At 34.0% G+C, this 11799-nt stretch overlaps 1 protein-coding gene and 1 long non-coding RNA gene across 2 annotated transcripts; both read left to right on the top strand.

Moving 5' to 3' along the window:
- The first annotated feature begins 710 nt into the window (after nucleotides 1–710).
- On the top strand, nucleotides 711–4186 carry LOC110418344 (uncharacterized). Its single transcript, XM_021431038.2, has 2 exons — nucleotides 711–3359; nucleotides 3754–4186. Exons 1-2 carry the CDS (start codon nucleotides 830–832, stop codon nucleotides 4053–4055), a joined length of 2832 nt encoding a protein of 943 aa, XP_021286713.1. The 5' UTR covers nucleotides 711–829; the 3' UTR covers nucleotides 4056–4186.
- A 4827-nt stretch (nucleotides 4187–9013) lies between these two features.
- Nucleotides 9014–9818, top strand: LOC110418656 (uncharacterized). The gene is made up of 2 exons (XR_002445410.2): nucleotides 9014–9185; nucleotides 9437–9818. It is a non-coding gene; the product is annotated as an uncharacterized LOC110418656 (long non-coding RNA).
- Nucleotides 9819–11799: the final 1981 nt, after the last annotated feature.

The following is an 11799-nucleotide window of genomic DNA, read 5'->3' as shown; positions in this document are numbered from 1 at the left end:
CTCTTTATGCACAACATGACAACAATCATCAACAAAACCAACCAACCAACCATCAAACTCAACCGAAAACTGAGTTCCTCTCATAAAACCAAAAAAGCCAGCATCAGTTATCACAGCGAAACAGAAAGATAAAATCATCCCAAAAGTAACCTAAACACCAAATAGCTGCTGCAAACAAAAACAATGCAGCAATGCCGACTTCCGCATTAAAATTCGGTAAAAAAGAAGACAAATCAAGATAGTAGAGATTAACATGGCAATCGCAGGAGAACCAAAGAGGTAGAAAACAAGCAAGCAAGCAAACGAAAAATCAAAAGATCCAATCTGAAACTGTAAAAGGGCGCTGACTTCCCACCAAGATTTGAAGCAACCAAACTCTGAAAGCACAGCACCAACCAGACCAAGAGAAGACAAAAAAAGTCAAGTATTGAGTTGGGAGAATTTTTCTAAGGGAAAGTTGACTTCAACGTTAATCATGCAACGTGGCAAAATCTAATATGCGGGGCAGAGAGCAGGGCACAAATTCGGGACAGAAGATGTCCATTCGAAAGCAACCAATACCCTTCCTTCTTTTTTCATCCATTTGTTTTTTGGCCTTTCTTCAACTGGGCGGGATTTTCAACTTTGGCTGCTCCGGTTCCCACTTTCCATCTTCAGTTGTCAATCCCTATGGGCATTACCTTGAAGAAGATATACGCATCGGAACAAAATCTTGTTAACGTGAAAGGTTAGTAAGAAGCCAAGAGTTGAAATGTTAATCCACTTATAAGCCATAAGCAAATCATGCCATTGAGTAGCAGCACCAGAGAAAAAAAAGACCTCGTGAACTATGGCTAATTACCAAGAAAAGTATCTATCTCTTACTCTCTTCATAGCTTTGTTGGCATTGCCCTGCAATGCCATTTCAGTGCCAAATAGAGAAGCTAAGGCCCTTCTCAAATGGAAAGAAAGTCTCGGTAATCAATCTATTCTACAGTCATGGGTCACTCCAGCTCCTGCCAATGCTTCTACTCAAAGTCCATGCAGATGGCGTGGAATAACCTGCAATAATGCAGGAAATGTCATTGAAATAAATCTAGCATACACAGGTTTGAAGGGTACCGTTGACAACTTGGATTTTTCGTCCTTCCCAAACCTCCTTCGGCTTGATCTCAAGGTAAACCAGCTCTCCGGTAAAATACCGTCCAACATTGGCTTACTTTCAAAACTCCAGTTCCTTGATCTTTCCACAAATTCTTTAAACAGCGAGCTTCCGGTCTCTCTTGCCAATCTCACTCAAGTTTACGAGCTTGACATTTCACGAAACAACATAACGGGCGAACTAGACCCGCGTTTATTTCCGGATGGAACTAGTCGATCAAAAACTGGCCTCATTAGTCTCAAACGTTTTCTCCTTCAAGATACTCTGCTTAGTGGCAGAATTCCTGATGAGATAGGGAATTTGCAGCATCTGTCTTTACTAGCTTTGGATGGGAGTCATTTCTATGGGCCTATCCCTCCATCTTTGGGTAATTTGAGCAGTTTAACTGTTCTACGGCTTTCCGGCCTTCAACTTTCAGGTAGCATTCCTGTTAGTTTTGGAACTTTAAGCAAGTTAACTGTTCTCTATTTGCACATAAACCACTTATCTGGTTTCGTACCGGAAGAGTTGGGAAATATTTCCTCATTAGTAGTTCTCCATCTGGCTGAGAACAACTTCAGTGGTAACTTGCCGCCAGAAGTTTGCGGAGGTGGGAAGCTTGTCAATTTCAGTGCATCCTTCAACAATTTCTCCGGTCCTATCCCAAAAAGCCTGAAGAATTGCAAGACCTTGTATAGAGTTCGGCTCGAATATAATCAACTTACGGGAAACATAGCCCAAGATTTTGGTGTGTACCCGAATCTCACATATATTGACTTAAGTTACAACAAACTGAGTGGTGAACTCTCGCCAAATTGGGGAGAATGTCTGAACTTGACACTGCTGAAAGCTGCCGGAAATATGATAGGTGGAAAGATCCCAGATGAGATTACTCAGTTGAACCAATTAATGGGGCTTGACCTTTCTTCCAACCAAATTTCAGGAATCATTCCTGCACAAGTTGGAAAATTATCGAAATTGTTGTCCTTAAGCCTGAAAGATAACAAGCTTTCAGGTCCGATACCTGCAGGAATTGGAGGACTGCCAAATTTACAGTCTCTAGACCTCTCGGCGAATATGCTCAGAGGGCCCATTCCATATCAGTTGGGGGATTGCTCCAAGCTGCAGAATTTACGTTTGAACGAAAACCACTTGAATGGAACAATTCCATATCAAATTGGTAATCTTGTAGCCTTACAAGATATACTAGATTTCAGTTATAACTCACTCTCTGGAGAGATACCCTCACAACTTGGGAAGCTTACAAGTTTGGAAAACTTAAACCTCTCCCACAACAATCTCACTGGTAAAATTCCTTCTTCACTGAGCAACTTGAGGAGCTTGGTGGCTGTTAATCTCTCACACAACAACTTGGAGGGTCCTCTTCCCAACAGCAACATTTTTCGGTCAGCTCAACCGGAGGCTTTTAGCAACAACAAAGATCTATGCGGTGAGAGAGAAGGTTTAAAACCTTGCAGTCCCACATCTACAGAGAAGAACAGTGGAAATGATAAACACAAGGTTGTTGTTATTGTTGTTGCTTCTTTGGCAAGTATATCAATCTTTTTAATGGTTTGTGTATGGATTTTAGCATTTCTCCATCGGAGATCAGTAAATCAGTCCAAAATTGAGGGCAGCGAAAAGCGGGAAAATTTTTTCTTAATAGGGCATTTTAATGGGAAATTAATGTACAAAGACATTCTTGAAGCTACAAAGAACTTTGATGAGACTTGCTGCATTGGAGTGGGAGGATTTGGAAAAGTTTATAGAGCAGAAATGCCAGATGGTCAAGTATTTGCTGTTAAGAAGTTGAGTTCCCATGATGAGATGGAGATTGAGGAGGTGAAAAGTTTCAAGAATGAGGTTGCAGCTCTGACAGAGATAAGGCATCGAAACATCGTAAAGCTCTATGGATTTTGTTCTGGCAAAAGACAATATTTTTTGGTGTACGAGTTTATGGAAAGGGGAAGCTTGGCTAAGATCTTGAGCAATGATGTCGGAGCAAAGGAATTAGATTGGACGAAAAGGATTCGAGTTATTAAAGGGGTAGCTCATGCTCTATCTTATATGCATCATGATTGTGTTCCACCAATAATTCATCGAGACATATCAAGCAAGAATGTCTTACTGAGCTCTGAATTTGAGGCCTGTGTATCAGATTTTGGCACTGCAAGGTTGTTGACTCATGATTCATCCAACTGGACAGCAGTTGCAGGAACTTATGGCTATGTTGCTCCAGGTAACCTGCATGCACTCTTCCTTTCTCTTTTAGTCTCTCTGAATTTGAGTATTGATTATCTAGGAATTCTGAGCCATATACACTTAATCTCTACTGATTTGGAGAAACCAATTTTTAAAACTTCCATGCTCATAATAGCAGTATGTTTTCTAATAATTTTTAGTGTCATATTTATGTGGCAAGGAACTGTTCTTAAAATTAAGGAGAAACTCTTGTTCATTGTGTTTTGGTTTGAAAGGAAACTGCAAGCAGGCCTTAGCAGCAGCATCGATATAACATAGAGGATCATTTTCTATGCCTATTGATGAATCTTGTTTTATTTACTAAATCTGTCTTCAATGCAAAATATAATTGGAAATTCCCATCCTCATTCAAAGAATGTTTGTTGCTGCAGAGCTTGCTTACTCTATGGCAGTCACCGAAAAATGCGATGTATACAGCTTTGGTGTTTTGGCACTTGAAGTTCTGATGGGAAAGCATCCTGGGGAACTTATATCCTATTTACATTCATTCTCTGATCCAAGAATCGGCTTGGCAGATGTCTTAGATCCTCGTCTCTCTCCTCCTATAGGCCAAAAAGATGAAGATGAATTATCGTTCATGTTAAACCTCGCTATCTTATGTTCACATGCCTATCCCCGATCTCGACCAACCATGCGTAGTGTGTCTCAGCAGCTTGAAGCAGGCTGTTTGTAATAGAGATTGGAATTCCACTGCATGTATCTAAGCTACAAACAAGTGAATAACAGTTCCTCATGTTTGGCTTTATTATTATTTTTTATTATTTGCACTCTTGCTTCCCAAGTCAATGGCAGCAGTAAAAAAATATTTTGGCTTTTAACTTGGCCCATCTTGCTATTTTTTGTTGCCCTCAAAGTGTTACATTCAAATCCTTGATTGTGTCAAGTATTTAACATTATTGTTTGGCACCTGGGTTATTTACTTCGAAAGGGTCGGACTATTTGCTGTATTTCTAATCCCATAGATAGGAGAGGAGGAAAAAGGAAAAAAAGATGACAAAGGAAGCAGAAAATCCTTTGTTCTCATCCCCTGCTGTTTGATTGTGTTGAGAAAAGGTGGGACGCGATCCCCCAGTAATAATGAAGAATTATTTCCCTTCTGTAGCTCTGTCTCCTATGCGGAGACCTCCTCGCCTCCTTCACACTATTTTCAACGTCAGAAATTGCTTCTGAGAGTGGCAATGGCGGAGCAAAGCAACTTGAAATATTAGTGTCTTGCAACTATCTTCAACTAGGATAAACAAACTGACAGAGTGAGGCTTTCTACTGAGTTGTCTTGCACATGACGCTTCATCCCATATTTCATTTTGCGGCAGGGAGAAATTAACATTGGTTCTGGTTGTTTGACAACCCTTTTACCTCCCTTTAATTATCCCATTATGCTCGACAGCCACCATAATTAATGAAATCATATGTCTGACTCTAAGGCATCAGAACAAATACTAAGCTAAAATAAAGGTTAAAGGGAAACCGTTGGTTTATCTTTTTTTATTTCTTTTTTAGAGTTACAAAATCTTAGATGCGTATAATTTTGACTATGATCATTAAGGGAGAGGGTTGTCCTTTGACTGCATCAGGTCATCCTCACAGTTCATAACACTTTTTCTGCCATCAGTGTATCAAATACAGGTGAGGCTTACTGATAATCCCCTCTTACATTATGAAGTTTAGGCTCATTGATTGTATAGTTCAATTCTGTTTGTTTGTTGCTGTACAGTATTCTTTTTCCCAGTTTTTCTTGGATAGCTCATTTATCTAAAAGGAAAAGACAAAAGGTGATGTTCTTAATTTGAAGTAGTTTGTTATCATCACTAACATGTATTGATTATTCTTTTTAAACAGTTACGATCAATTGGTCACATATTGATGCGAAAGTCTTTATACGTCACCTCTGGTGGAGCAAAAGTCTTCCAATAGTTGCTGACTTTTGCTCTCAAAGTCCCCTCATCAAAAAAGACCTCCAAATAACTGCAAAGAAAATGAAGGGAAACTACTAGGTAATTAGGCATATATATAGTGATGTATGCGTGAATCATGCAAAATGGCTTCCAAGAGGTGCTTATTACAAGGGGAGGTTCTGTTGATTGTAATGCTCCTCCTATCTTCAGCAATGGCATCGATGGATGTCGTCAGAAGGTCTTCCAAGCTTCATTCATCTTGTAAGCCTACCTGTCCTCTTGGTCTTTTGCTTCGAAAACTTGAACTACTTATTCATTCAGCTACTTTTTGTTCTTACAGATGATGAAAAGGGTAGGGAACTCATTCCTGAACCTCAAAAAGAGGATCTTCCTCGACAAAACAATTTTCAATCTCCAAGTCCTCCTCCAATACATAGTAAGGATGATCCTATAGGACACAATTATAAAAAAAAATAACGGGTTGCATGTAAACGCTTCTAAATGTAAGAACATGTTATGGTTAATTATATGTTGTGTTATGAAATTAAAATTGTGTAAGTCAGTATCGTATGACTGTTCCTGTGGTTCAATGCTTGAGCCTTGAGGCCTCTCAACATATGCATTCCTGGAAGCTTATCAAAGACTGCAGGCTTCAAGATTTAGATCAGAAGTTATATGGAAAACATGGATGCTTTTCATGGCTTCTCATGTGTTCAATGTTGTAAACATGCCACTCTCTCTATATATATATATGAATAAAAGCAGATTACTAGTGATATGATGTAGCAGCAGTCTGTTTATAAGACCCCTTTTTTTTCTCTCTCTCTCTCTTATTACTAGTATCATTCATTTATATAATTTTAGTGTCTCAATTGTTATCACGTTCTGATTAATTTTAGCAATTTTTTTACTTGACGTTATATATTATAACGTGTCTGATAAGGAAATACTAATTAATGAAATGACTATCTTTTCATGTTATATCAGTTGATCAAAACTATTTTCAAATTAATAAAAATGTATGTATCAATCAATAAAAGAGAACCCTCACATATTTTGAGCCATGCATGAGGCGGAGCAAGAGTAAACAAAGTCGCACTTGCACCTCGGCAGTCCTTAAATCTTCAAAATTGAAACCAATCAATGAGTTTTATTTCAAAATTAAATAAAGCAAACATAAAGACAATATTCTTTTATAAAGTTTAAACCAATGATCCCTTCCGCTGTTGAACCAAAGCTATTTTGTTTCTTCGGCGTTCTTGATGTAACTAGAAAATGCTCGATTTATGGGCTCAAACCCGATTTTTTTATGGATTAAAATTTAAAATATATTATATCTACTTACATTGTTTATTAAATCGTCACTTGTATTTTTATATATAATTTTAGATTATACAATAAAAAATCATTCTCTTTCATTCTTTTTAAGGTAGTCGTTCTTCTCAAAATTTGAATTAAAAACTTTCAAATAATTTTAAATGCTAATTATGAGAGTGATTCCTTAATAATATATTTTGTTATTTATGGATTAAATTGTAACTTGTAAATGTAACGCGGTTTTCGTAGAATAAAAAGTTCAAATTCCATAGATGAGAACGTTAATATGCTTTAGTTGGGACGGATAGAGACGTCTGCAAGTGTACATAACTCCGTCCTCTGTAACTGCAAGGTTATTTGGCTTCTATAAGTTTCCATGGCTTAGTCCCATGTATAGCTGTAAGGAAACTAGAGTCCCATGCAAATCAAACTTGGTTCATTAGGCAAAATTAATTTGTTCTTCTCAATTATAGCCTTAGTTTCTTCTTGGTTGATTTAATTAGAAAAAATTGTAAAAAATAACCAATTTCATAAACTCATTTAAAAAATAACTTTAATATAAAGTTAATTATTTTTATCAACTTTTGTCACTTGATAAAAATATTTTTTAAATCATTTTAGAAAAATTAAATGCTGTCAATTTCTCTCTCACCATCCAAGCAAATTAAATTTTGTCTGTCTCTCTCACCATTTATTTCTTTCTAATTGTACCACCATTGTCATCTCCGTCTATCTCTCATTATTTTGTCATATTATCATCGATTTACAAATCTAAAAATGATATCAATATATATTTTTTGAGTTTATTGGTTTATATTCACAAAACTTTAGAATTGATAGATTGAAATTATAAATGAAATCTATAAATTAGAATACTACCCAAACTTGTTACATGTATCGTTAAATGCTATGTTTGCATGTAACAATTCTAATGCACTTGGTGTGTAACAAATATATTGAACATGGTATCGCATATAATAATTTTTTTTTTCAAAATGATGTGTAGCAAAATTTTTTTAAATATGACGTGTAACAATAATAATTTTTTTAACACAGTATATAACAAAAAAAATTTTAACATCATGTGTAGCAAAATTTTTTTAAATATGACATGTAACAATATGATTTTTTTTTTCAAAATAACATATAACAATAAAATTTTTTCAATATAACGAGTAATAATCTTTTTTTTAATATAATATTTAATAATTTCTTTTCACGTGTACTTAAATATGAAGAAGTTTCAATAAAAACAATTTTTGTTAAAAAATTTTCTCTCTTAATTAGGAGCAATTAAAATTATAAAAAACTTATTTTAAAAAATATCTTATTTTGTAAAAACTATTTTTAAAACATGCTATTTAATTATCTACCATTTCGCGTAGCTGTGAGGCTCTGACTTCCTGTTGGAATTTCATTTTTGTCGGTAAGGTTTTGCAAGCTAAGCTTTGCTATCTTCTGGAGAGATTGGGAGGTTCGATTGGATCCCACATTTATAGACGTATTCTATTTTGTGGGGTGCAGAGTGACTTTTGCGGAAGTTGCCCAAACCATGGTGACCTGCTAAATTTGGATTATGTGAATTTGGCAACTTTGCCAAAAGTTCAACTTGTTTGACCATCTGCAGTGAGTTCGTGGCCTTGATTTCTGATTTTTGTCAACGAGGGAGCAAAAGTCAGCAATTTAAGCTGATGTAGTGGACCAGAGTATCATGGCTCCCAGTCTCCCACTGACTTTTGCAACTAGCTAGCCAGTGGCAGATGTTGATTAATTGTCATCTTATTTGGGACGAAATCAGTCCAGTGGCAATGTGACAGTGTTATCTCCAATCTCACGAGGGAATCTCATTGCAAACATGGGTTCAGTTATGTCCACATATCGTACGTGATGAAGGGTTGTCTTCCAAGTCAGAAAAGAGCTCGAGAACCCCATGGAATTTGATTACAACAACTTGAGGATTGTAACCATGTATATTAGGAAATGCTTGTAATTTGAGCAAGTAGAGTATTAACTCAATTGTTTATTTTGAAGATCCATTACAACCTGTGCACTTCGCAAGAATCTTTGAGAAGTAAAAGGTTAACTATTATTATCTTCATTTCACAAAAAAAAATAAAATTACACCACTTAAAATCATTAGATATATATATATATATATATATATATCTGCTCTTTTTGATTTTTTCTTTTTGGAACTTGTAGATAATAACATAAACCCTCTTGAATAATAGATGCCAAATATACGAAAAAAAGGGAGTAGGGAGCAAGTTGATGATCATGATTATAACCTAAACCAGAAAAAGGCCTTGAAAGTCACCTAAAAAGAACAATTTGGACTTGTAAATTGTCTTATTTAATTAGCTATCCGAGTCTTCTTGTATGCAGGCCCCCTAAATTTGGTAGGAGAATGAGAGGAAACTTGGTCGGCATTGGGTAGGCCTGTATATATTTACTGCGGTACGAACATTCCCCCTTTATCAAGAAAATGGCTCCTAAGAAGCTTTTATTTCTCTTCCAGGTTCTCTTGGTTATTTTTCTCCTACTAGCCTCAGCCATGGCGACAAGGAACGTGGAAAGGACTGCCAAGACTTGTAAGCATATATGCTAGCCTTTTTCTTTAGTTCGTTACTCGTCCTAACTAGATGGAGACTTGAAGAGTATAAAATGTTTAAGTAATTGTGCTCACACGCATGAATCAGCTAGTTTTTCTTTATATATTTGTATTAATCAACCCAAAAGCATGCTCATTAATTCATGCTACCTATGACATAAACAGGAAAACCTCTAAATCATATATAGAATTCTACAAGGTTAATTTTTAATCATCTTGCTGATCTTACAGATGAGAAAGCTGCAAGGGAGCTCATTTATAAACCTCAGAATAGGGATGATCCTTGGGGGCATGGTTATATCCCTGCAGTTGCTAAACCAGATCGAACATAAACTACTGCTAGCTAGTCAGCCTGCTGATCATACGTATTGATGTATCAAATAATGTCATTGCCTGGTACCGAGTGAATAAAATAGAAGCTACTGCTTCAGTACTTAGCTTCTTGGTCCAGTTTCGTCCTTCGGTATATGTAATATTAGTATTTTGCTAGATATTGGCGCAGCATTGAAGCTCATCAGAAGTTTCTCTGTACTGCGTAGCCTGGACAAGGTTAATATGAGTTAGATATTGTAAACTTGTCATTTCATGAATAAAGTTTGTGTTAAATGCACAATTTAATTCTATACAAAACAAAACATGCATAAAATTATATACATGATACTATATGCCGAATCAGATGTATATTTCTATTGAAGCACTGTCTAATAAAGAAGAATCACCATCCCACATTAACTCACTTAATTGTTTTACACTATCAATCTGAAATTTCTTATAATCTAATATAAATATATATAAAAAAAAACAAAATTTTAGGTAAAAAAGGAAAGTTGTCCTAATTGGATGCCCAACTTCTTCGACATGTGGATAGCCTAAATTAAAACAATGTCTTCTCTAATTAATATGCTTGCAATTTGCTTGATACATTTTTAATTTGAAGTATAATTTATTTTTATTAAAATAATTACATTCACTTTCCTTTAAATATCCAATATTTTTGCCTTTTATGAATAAATAATACGAGTCTGTTTTGATGCTTTAATTAATAATATTATTCTTGAAAGATCACCAAAATTTTCTTTTATATATTTTCTTTATGATATTAAAATATTACATTAAATGGAAGCCTTTTTTTTTTCTGACACGCAAGGGAAAAATTTGAATTACTTCCAATCTCATTAATTCATTTAAAAAAGAACATAATTGTTACTTATTAACTATTTGGCTCTCAAACAATAGCTTTTAAAATTTTGAAAACTATATAATTATTAATATATTTAAAAATAATATCAAAAGAAAATTTCAATAATTTCATTACCTTATTTAAACAAATTTCACATAGCATTAAAGTATTACTACTCTTGATTTGTTTTCTTGTCAGCCGTTTATTTTTAAAATTAATAGTTAATGTGTAAAATCCATCATTTTTTATCCTACCATAGCAATATATATATGGGCTACTAAAACCATATCATCGTTTCTTATTCTACGATCTATTGTATTGGGCTTATAAAATAAAAGAATCCCTCTACACCAAGTTAACGAAATATAGATTAGGTCCATTGTAAATTTCTAACTATTAATGTGAGGAAATTTCAAAGTACAAAAGAAATAACATTACTAATTAAAAGTATATCTTACATAGAGAAAGGAATTGACGATATAAGGAATCTTACTCGCCTGCTTTAAGGGAATGGCTAATAAGTCATATTTCCCCTCTATTCCTGAGTGTCTAGCTATAATTCTTCTGTTTAGTTTGTTTTTATAATATGAAATAGTCATTCTTAAGAATGGTTATTACTTAACATCACAAAATAGGTATTATCGTCCTCTTTACTATTAAATATCTTGCCTCATATGAAATAAAGTCCAAAAAGTTTTAAATAAAAATACTCCTACTCATTTTAAGAAAGTTTAATTGACCTCATTTTCCCTTTCTTCTTTTCTCTTTCCTTAATCTGCCTTTCTCTTTCTAAATATCCTTCACCATTAAAGGAAGGTGAGGTGGTACTACTTTCACAATCAGATCCATAGAGGAAGTATGTTAGAATTGATTGTGAAAGTGTCAGATTGACGTTTTATTACATCGACCACATCTTCAGTGACTGACCAATCAAGAAAAAAAAAATTAAATTTTAGTAATAAATTATATTAAATTAATATTTTTAATTTAAAAATTAAATTAAAATGCTATTTATAAATTATTAATATTTTAAAAAATAAAATAAAAATATATAATCATATTAAAATTTTAAATAAAAATTTATTAATATTTTTAATAAATTATACAAATAAATATTTTAACTTAAAAAACATATATTATAGTCCTAGTAAGAAAAAAATAGATATTTTTGTCTTTTTATTATTTTTTATGTTCTAAAATTATTTTTATTTTGGAATGGATCATAATAACAATTCTTATCCTATTTATTCATGAATCAAACTACATAATAAATAAGGTAAACTTCATATACACCTCTTATGGTAAGAAATTTTCTTATATAACACCTTGAGGTTATTTCTTCTCTATACAAAATCTTGTATTTTACTTTTATTTCTAAAATGAGTAATAGTATTAAATTTCATTTATTTTTTTT

The sequence above is a fragment of the Theobroma umbraticum genome, unplaced genomic scaffold (genome assembly GCF_002168275.2).
Source record: "Theobroma umbraticum cultivar Fairchild unplaced genomic scaffold, ASM216827v3 scaffold_50.0, whole genome shotgun sequence".
NCBI lineage: Eukaryota > Viridiplantae > Streptophyta > Magnoliopsida > Malvales > Malvaceae > Theobroma > Theobroma umbraticum.
The sequence above is the reverse complement of the archived record's forward strand: the minus strand, read 5'-3'. Positions and strand labels throughout refer to the sequence as shown.

Bases quoted from the DNA above. Each gene is read 5' to 3' on its own strand.
- LOC110418344 (XM_021431038.2), top strand. From the start codon at position 830: ATGGCTAATTACCAAGAAAAGTATCTATCTCTTACTCTCTTCATAGCT. The intron at 3,360-3,753 runs GTAACCTGCATG...TTGTTGCTGCAG, and splicing joins TTATGGCTATGTTGCTCCAG to AGCTTGCTTACTCTATGGCA.